This window comes from Photinus pyralis, unplaced genomic scaffold (genome assembly GCF_008802855.1).
Source record: "Photinus pyralis isolate 1611_PpyrPB1 unplaced genomic scaffold, Ppyr1.3 Ppyr1.4_LG5, whole genome shotgun sequence".
Classification (NCBI taxonomy): domain Eukaryota; kingdom Metazoa; phylum Arthropoda; class Insecta; order Coleoptera; family Lampyridae; genus Photinus; species Photinus pyralis.
In genome coordinates this window covers 20,482,929-20,491,973 of record NW_022170596.1, presented here as the reverse complement: position 1 = coordinate 20,491,973, position 9,045 = coordinate 20,482,929, and the positions used below count along the sequence as shown (strand labels likewise).

Here is a 9,045-nt window from a genome sequence, read left to right as displayed (position 1 = left end):
TATGATTTGAGAACAACTACAGGTCTGTGCTTTATTTCTGCTTCCCATAACTTCTGAACCCTTTGTACAATATGTGAACTGCTTGCCATTTTGGATTCTACAGGCCAAAATGCAAAAGAATTTTTGATACCATCACCGAAATGCCGATTATGGATATTTTCCAGGCTCTTACGTATAACGTCCGTAAGTAGAATGTTTAGCGAAGCCGTTTTAGACGATTCTGTAAGCTAATGCTAACCATGAAGATAAATGGACAGCATTTAATTTTAGACGCTCTTAATTAGAAGCGGAAATTGACGAAATAAATTAACTGTAAACACGAGAGAAGTGAAATGCGTAGAAAGGGGACAATTCTGATCCCGTCCCAAATTATTCAATTGAAATAAATACGCCAGAAATAGTCCTTTGTACGTCTTAAAATAGATATATAATAGGTATATTTTATATAAAATGTAATTGAAGTTTTGACCTGCAAGTACGGAACAATTTCTGGCGTAATGGGGGACGCATCCGTCGAATAATAGGGAGAGTAATGCGGTCCACATTTAGTTTAACTAGAGCACAGCTACTTATCAAGTACGTATGTGTTTATCATGAAAGGGTTTAGAAGAAACATACGATACTTGTGTAAAATATTTCACCCGGAAAAGCTAACAGCATTAATTTTCCGACGAAATTACTCACGAGTGTAAAGTAGGGAATATCCCAGGTGAAGATTCAAGTTATTAATTTGGACGCATTCGAAATTTATGTTTTAGTTATGGCGGAAGTGGTGGATGAAAGTGTTTTTATGGCGGTCGATCAGGGTGAGAAAATTATCACCAGTGTTGGGGTCGCTGAAATAGGGACGGCAATGCAAAAATTTGGATGGCCAGATTACTTGGTTTTCGTCTTAATGTTGATGATATGTGTCATTATCGGATTCTATTTTGGATTCATTAGATCTTCGGAAAACGAGCAAGATTACTTAATGGGCGGCCGAAATATGAAGGTATTTCCAGTGGCCATGTCCTTGATTGCCAGGTAAATTTTCCTTTCTCCTCCACGAACAGCAAATAGAATCATCATAATTTAATCATAAAACAACAAGGGGGGACTAAAATTAGGCACCAAAATGAATATGTAGTATTGAATTGCGTATAAAATTGCCTCTGAGTTTGTTATATTGCAATCAAGAACCTTGTTGCAAAGTTATGAACCTTATAATGGGGTTAACGCTTATGGAACGTGTGTAACAGATCAGGGGGTGGTCAGGTGGTGTTCAGCTCCACCTAGAACGCGGTCTTGTTCCCTCTGGAAAGTATGATTAATGAATTTAATGGGTCCTTTACAAAATACAAAACATAAATCTCCCCACTCCAACATCATATAGCACAGTCTACAGGGTGTCAAAATTTAGAGGGCTGATTTTCCAAAAACTTATGTGGCTAGTGAAATTTCAATAATGTGTTGGAATAGAAGATCGTCTTTTCTGCGTCTTAATTTCTATAGAGCATTGTTTTCATTATCGGTTACGGATATCTGGAGACGTGATGTCGCCGTAACTAGAGCTAAAGTGGGTATCTTAATTGGCATTATGTACTCTAAACCATTGAAAAAGCAAGAGGTTATTTCAGTATCGTGGAAAATGCAACGTGATATGTTACCAGATGAAACAACATTTATTCCACAGTACGACCAAGCAAGATACGTTCAATACGTCTATAGTTTGCAATCTTATTAACGACCTTCTGAGCGAGTTCATTATTTTGAACTTTATGTCCGTCTGTCTGTGCGCCTGTGTACATGATAACTCGCTAACGGATTTGAATTTTCCAATTTTGTTTTCAGTATTATGTTTACTATTACGCGATGGTCTACTGTGCATTTTTCGGATGCAGAAGTTTTTTTTTCCAGTAATGGACCCCTAAAACGACTATGGACAACTTTTTACCATGCGCTACACGAAAAAAATTTGCAGATCCGTTAACTTAGAATCACCATATTAAAATTCCGGCAAAAGGAAGATTCTAGGACAGAATCTCTATAACTAGCGCCATATACTTTATAATACAAGTAATATAAACTGTTTGAAAGCAAAATAGACAACGAACGACAAATATCGACGGGCAGACAGAAAGTACAAATGACCAAAATTTAATCAGTTGGTCCCTTGACCATTGTCTGCCTATTACTGGAAACAAAACTGAAAAATTCGAAACCGTTCGCGAGTTATCATGTACACAGACGGACGGACAGAAAGTCCAAATAACCAAAATTTAATCAGCTAGTCCTTTACCTTAACCGTGATTGCGATAGCATTAATCCCCTCCCAAATGTATTTTCGGAATTCTAATAAACGATAATGACACAAAAATCAAAAATTGATTAATAATATGTGTACCAAATTTGTTTCCAATCCGTTTAGCTAGAAATTGGAGAGGCAGACCGACAGACAGACCTACAGTATCAACATTTTGTTTGATTCCGATTCCTAGTGCTCCAAAACGTGCATTTTCGTAAAAAAATAGTCGTGGAAAGGGGGTGGGGATTTTCTACCCCAAATGTTGAGTGAAAACGTTATTTAGTGCGTCATCATCAGGCAGCTAAAACACTTTCCTACGCTTTTTGAATGCCCTAAGATAAAATTTGAGACGAAATGTACATTAAATTTCAGTTTGTATTACAAGCTTAGGTTACCCCAATTAGGCGTGATCCCAAAAATTTGAAAATACTTACTGGGAAATCCGAAAAGGTGAACGAACTTTTTCAAAATTAAGTCGATCGATAAACCATAAATTAAAATACTACGTGTTTACACTTTGATAAACGACATTGAATTGAAACGGCAAGCGAAAGTCCGCACGGTAACGTGGTAGGGGAAGATAGAAATGTGGCGGGAAATTCAAAAGCGGTACACAGTGAAAGGAATAGTAAAAAACTTACCCGGGATAGGATAGTGCACGTTTTTAAATAAACGCGTACAAAAACGTCCGTATGTTACAGTGGAGATGCTTTTTACAAATATTTTTAACCACATAATTAAAAAGGTTCCCTTTTTATGATTTGTCAAAATCGCTGCCTTTTACCACACTAAAGGTTATTTTTATGGTCAAAGTTTCCTTTCCATAGCACACACCTATTGTCACGGTTAGGAAGGTCTCCATTTACGCTCTGTAAAAAAATTGGTAAACTCTGGAATGGTTCACTATGGATCAACTAAGATCACTAAGATCAACTGGGGTTACATTTTTTAGAAACTCTTTTCGAATACATTGGACATCTCAGAGTAGTGTTTATGCGTCCAGATTTTCGCCTTTCTTTTCTTTTTCGGATTTTTACAATCTTTCTTCATGTCTTTGCGTTCTTTGCGTTGGTTGCGTTTAATTTATAATTCGGTTTTTTTAATTGTTCCACTTTTTTCCACAAGGTTCGTATATTATTGGTCTTGGAGTACAATAGTTATTTGTGTACCAAGGCCGTAAAAGTGATCTTTTTTGGCCGAAGCTGCTGTTTGCGGCCGAGGCGGTAGCCGAGGCCGCAATTCAGATGAGGCCTAACAAATCACTTTTGGCCAAGGTGCACACAACATTTTTTAGGCGATCATCAAAAAAGAAATCAAAAATTTGCTCATAAACATATTTTTTTTGAAAATCATAGTTATCTTAGACTATTAAAAACAAAGCATTTCCTGTCGTATGTAATTATAATTAGCATCTTTGCGTGTGTTTTGTGCGTATAAAAATGGGTGATAGCCCAAATGAAATTTTGGAAGCTGTAAGCGTTGCGACCCTGTCAAATATGATCTAAGAGCAGGCGTTTGAGAGTAAAAGTACAATCGCAACTTCCTCCGTTGCACAAGATTTTAATATGTCAAATGCAATAGGTCCATCGTTACTGTGGCTTCCAAGACCTTATAGTTAACATGCTGTACAATTATTAGAAGCCTGATTACCTACTTTGATGGGGTGTATACCTAGGTAGCTACTTGTATTCTCGGTTAATTGCTGGTGATTCTTCGTATAATCATGTAAGCAATAACATCTTCCTCTTGTTTTGGTTCTACACTTCAAAAAGGTCTGCAAGCAGCAAAGATTGAAACGTCAAACTATAATTTTAAATGTGAACATTGTGATTATGCAAAATAGTGTGAAACATTTCTACAAGTCCGAAAATGAAAAAAACGAACGTGGATGGTCCAATCCTTGATGGGGTTACACCAGATAGACGCTTTGTATCAAACAGATTAGTGTTTCTTACACATCAGTTTCAAATAAGTACAGTTTGACAGATGTGTACCATAAAGTAAAGTTTGACAGAAGCGTACAATAAAGTGAAACTTTATGGCCGCAAAAGCGACCACAAAATCAACGTTTTTGTGATGATAGCCTAAAAAATACTGTTAAACGCACGCGTAATTTTAGAGGTTCTGTAGGAAGCACTCGAGTCTCCACAGAGGAGGTTTTAGCAAACATAAAACTGCAGGGCAAGCCAAATGAGTTGAGTGGTGTACAGAAATATGAAGGGAGATGTTTCCAACGTAAGAATTTTTCAGTTTTAATGACCCACCGGTCTACAGTGCCTGTAGGATTGCACCAGGGTTCCGTTCCACATCTACTCAACCTGGTGATTGATATTTTAAACCGTAGTGATAATCAAGATTTTTTTAGTTTCATCAGTGGAATATCACTATTGGGCATCCCGACGGAAATATACGTATACGGAATCCAATATCTGTACATATCAGGTGGTGTGATTTTAATGGCTGTAATCTTCCAAACCATTTACCTACCAGTTTTCCACAATCTTCAAATCACTTCCACTTATGAGGTAAAGTCTCAGACGCGACTCGACCGAACTGAAATCATTTAATTGTAGTACTTGGAGAGGAGATTTGACAAAAAAATTCGATTGTTCGGTTCACTTCTCTTCAGCGTAGGGATTGTAGGTAGGTGAGCGCAACCTTCGGCTTGTAATCGAGTTTTTCTAGATCACGTGGCTTCCGATTGTAATTTACGTTCCTGCTCTGGCGTTTAACCAAGGTAAGTACTGGCGGTCTAATTTGGTAGTGCGAACTCACTTTCAGTAACCGGTGTCAACGTCCATTTGATAACTCCCATCGTTTGCGCAATATGCATCTTCTACACCACTATGGTAGGTAAAAATAGGTTTAAATTGCGAACCATTTGATTTTATTTCAGGGTGGCTTGAAGGCAGTCGTTTGGACGGACGTGATTCAAACAATAATAATGTTGGGCGCAATGCTGTTAATAGCAATTAAGGGTAGCTACGATGTTGGGGGTTTGATGGTAGTTTTGGAAAGGAATTGGTATAGCGAACGCATTGAAAGGCCAAAGTACGCGAACCTTACCTTTCGCTAACTATAATAAAATTTTCTTAGTTTTGATTTAGATCCCCTCTGTCGACATACCGTTTGGTCACTAGTGCTGGGTGGCGCAATCTACTACCTTCAGTGCAGCGCAGTTAATCAGAATATGCTCCAAAGATACTTAGCGCTGCCAACCTTTAAATCAGCACGAAGGTCTTTAGCATATTGTAATAAACTTCCATTTAACTCTACCCTTAGGGCTCTATGGTGCTTCGTACTGGGCATCTTCGCCTTCCTCATTTTGTGTGGCTACAGCGGCTTGCTTATTTTTGCGACTTATCACAAATGTGATCCATTAACAACTATGGTAAAATCAGCAACAACATGCATCAAATCTTAATTATCATTGCAGTTAGCCAGGGAAAAGGATCAACTGCTACCCGTTTTGGTGATGGAAGTTCTGGGAGACTATCCCGGTTTACCTGGATTATTTGTAGCTGGAGTCTTTAGTGCAGCTCTAAGGTAGGAGTCTCAGAAATGTGCAACTTCCATAATTGATTTTAGTTCCTTATCAACTGGTCTCAACTCCATGGCGGCGGTTGTCTTAGAAGATTTTTGTAAACCACTTTTTGTTGAAAAATTAACCGAAAGGAACGTAAACATACTCATGAAAAGCACCATTGTGATTTTAGGAGCAATTTGCGTTGCTCTTGTTTTTGTCGTTGAAAAATTGGGAGCGGTGTTACAGGTAATAAGACGCCTTGGCAACAGCATATTCGACACCATGTTTTAGTTAACGATCAGTATTGGTGCCATCACAGGAGGACCTTCCCTGGCATTATTTGGAATGGGAGTCCTTTTACCGTGGATATCCCCAAAGGTAACTGCGATAAATCCTTCAGCTTCATATAACACACTTACAGGGTGCCATGATCGGCGGGATATCAGGTTTGGCGTTCATGTCATGGTTATGCATTACTGCACAAACGGCAATTGCATCAGGCGACTTGCACTTTCCCGAAAAAACGGTTAGCACCGATGGCTGTCACTATCACTTTACTCCTAAAGCATCAAAACCAATCCTCTTAAGGCTGGATCAAACTTCCAATATCACTGACATCATGCATACTGAGTACGTACACACCAATTCTCTATTGCTAATCATTAAACTTGCGTTGTTTTAGTGAAACTTTTATGCTGTACAGATTATCATACCTATGGTATACACTGGTTGGTTTTTCATTCTCCATGATTGTAGGATTACTAGCAAGCTTTGCTACAAAAGCTCTGGACCCTCGAGACGTAGATTCGGTTCTGATCGCACCATTCGTAAGACGCCTAATTCCACCACGTCTTTACCCAAACCAGCCAACATCTGATGGAATTATATATGCGTTTGAAGTGGTAAGGAGATACATTCACTAACATTTAAGACAGCAATTGCCATAGAATACAATTCGTACTTTGGACCCCACCGAGGAGGATTCCCAGCAAGTAAAAGGGCGTGATGGAAAACATTAACCGTTTTAGTTAGTTTCTTTTGTATCTATAATGTTATATAAAGGCAATTTAGAAAATTTGAGGCTGAATGTAACTACCTTGACTAGCATGTCTGTCGGCTCAAAGTGTGGTAATGGCAGAAATTTGGGCCATTAATCTTCAATTTATTTCAGTTTATGTAAATAGTTTAAGATTAAGGATCGGTAATATATAAATTTGTAAATTCCCTGTTTTTAAAATCGTGTGTTTGATTTCGTATTCCTACGATCCGTTTATAGAAAGAATATTTAAGTGGATACAACTCTTTTGTATCAAATAATACAATTATTTATTAATTTCGTTAGGAAAATACATGTTACAGTAATTGAAGACAAATGGCAAACAATTTGAACAAATGATTGGAAAAATAAGTACCCCAGAAAAAGAGGCTAGAGAGAACTAAAACCTTTCGAAGGGCCTACAACAATGATACAAAGATCGCATCTGGAAGAATGCTTTAGAGACGGATACTTTTAATTAAGGGAGAAGGGGTTTAGTGGGTGAGAGCCCCACAATACCTCCGCCGATTGACCTATGGCGGAGGTGACAGTGACCCCCCTTCAGTTTACACAACAGCATCAATCATAAATGGTGAACTCGTTTTAACATTTTAATAAGAGAACGGTAGGTACTTCATCGATAGGATTGTTAAATGTTCGTTGCACGAAAGATACATTCAAAAGCTACAATATCAATATCAGACTGAAATCCAATTAATTCAAAACTTACGTACCTAGTCCATTAATAAATGGGTTTCGAATTGCGATATATGTGGAAGAAATATAAGTAAATAAATTAAAAGATATGGTATAATCTAAAAGGAAACGCGTTAACCAAATAAGGAACCCTATAAAAATAACTTTACCACAACAGTGGTCCATTCCACGTAAACAGGTTTAGATACATATTTCAGATAATTTTAACAGCAGGGAAATGCGGCTTGTATGTTAGGCACTTTACCGCAACAGACAGCATTTAATGAAATTTTTTATATTTTAAGTATACGCTAATTTTTTTTTGCAAATGTTTTTTTTTATTTATTATTTTTTAAATATTTTAATGTTGTAACCTTTTCTTAAATACATATTAAACAAGTTAAAAAAAAAATTTTAACCTGACGCCTCTGGTTTTTCAACATGAGATTTCTACATCTTTCGTAATTTCCCCATTTCCAGTTGTACCAACTACACTCCTAACACACTAAAGCGCATTCAGTCAGTTACTCAAACTAAGGGTACATTTAACGAAACGGGACTTTACAAACTGTACCTCATTAAAAATCCACAAAGTTATCTTCTAAAAGTTACACAGACTTTAGTATATAATATATATAATATAGTATAATGCGTGTACGTTGTAAATACCTACCCTCCAAAAATATACACAGACCGCCCTAGCTATACACTACACTCAACCTCGGATTGTAGGCCGGACCGACCCCTTGTATGTGTTGGGCCGCCCTAAGTCGCTCACAAATAACCCCAAATAATATCTAATAATGGTGAAAATCGAGAAATATATAAAGAAATATATACTACAGAAGCGGAGATATGCTTTTGATTAGCGGACTCTTACCGTATGCAGTGCACTTCTGCAGTGGGAATATTCTTTCCCCGTTCCCACACAGGGTTGGACTTAAAATCGAAATCAATTAGGTTAATTTTTTTTTCTCAAATCAATGAAGATGTCATTATTGGGTTTAATGTAATTTCTCTTCAAGGAATTATATCAATGTTAACTTTCTTTAAACGTTCAAAGTCATTTATTACTTTTATTAGTAATTATAACTTCCATAACCTATTGACACATAAGTTCCATTCAAGTTTGGAAATGGTACGAATTTGAGTATTCTTTTTCCTGTAGAGATCGCAATTAATACATTATTAAATATTAACGTAGTTCACGATTAAACTAGAAATATTGAGTTTCATTGTGAGACCAGATAAACTGATGATTATTATTGAACTTTTGCAATTTTATTAATTTTAAATTAATCACTGGATTATCTCGTTGTGGGAAAATGCAACTATTTATTTTATCGCTTTCCTATACTTTCCAATTTCATACGAGAAAGGTTCCGCAGTTTACAGAAACTGGGTAGCGCTCAGTTGTATGGTAGGTAGCTAAGTTACGGTGAAGCGTACGAAGATTTCTATGCCCTACGATTCTCTCATGTCCCATAACCATAGAGTATGTGA

At 37.1% G+C, this 9,045-nt stretch overlaps 1 protein-coding gene across 2 annotated transcripts; it reads left to right on the top strand.

Annotated features, from left to right (window-relative positions):
- Positions 1–461: 461 nt before the first annotated feature.
- LOC116172579 (sodium-coupled monocarboxylate transporter 1-like) lies at positions 462–7,047 on the top strand. 2 transcript variants are annotated; one of them, XM_031489799.1, is made up of 15 exons: positions 462–709; positions 759–1,023; positions 4,650–4,809; positions 4,858–4,923; positions 4,970–5,021; positions 5,066–5,133; positions 5,181–5,335; positions 5,381–5,521; positions 5,567–5,675; positions 5,721–5,830; positions 5,873–6,056; positions 6,102–6,188; positions 6,232–6,440; positions 6,493–6,712; positions 6,758–7,047. In XM_031489799.1, the coding sequence occupies exons 2-15, from the start codon at positions 761–763 to the stop codon at positions 6,827–6,829; spliced, it is 1,896 nt and encodes a 631-aa protein (XP_031345659.1). In that variant the 5' UTR covers positions 462–709; positions 759–760; the 3' UTR covers positions 6,830–7,047. The 2 variants fall into 2 exon arrangements, with proteins under 2 accessions (XP_031345659.1, XP_031345660.1); XM_031489800.1 differs by lacking the exon at positions 462–709 and having other exon boundaries at positions 859–991.
- Positions 7,048–9,045: the final 1,998 nt, after the last annotated feature.

Coding starts and splice junctions, on each gene's coding strand:
- LOC116172579 (XM_031489799.1), top strand. CDS start 761: ATGGCGGAAGTGGTGGATGAAAGTGTTTTTATGGCGGTCGATCAGGGT. Junction 4,924..4,969: donor TTCTCTTCAGCGTAGGGATT/GTAGGTAGGTGA, acceptor GAGTTTTTCTAG/ATCACGTGGCTTCCGATTGT. Junction 5,134..5,180: donor GCATCTTCTACACCACTATG/GTAGGTAAAAAT, acceptor ATTTTATTTCAG/GGTGGCTTGAAGGCAGTCGT.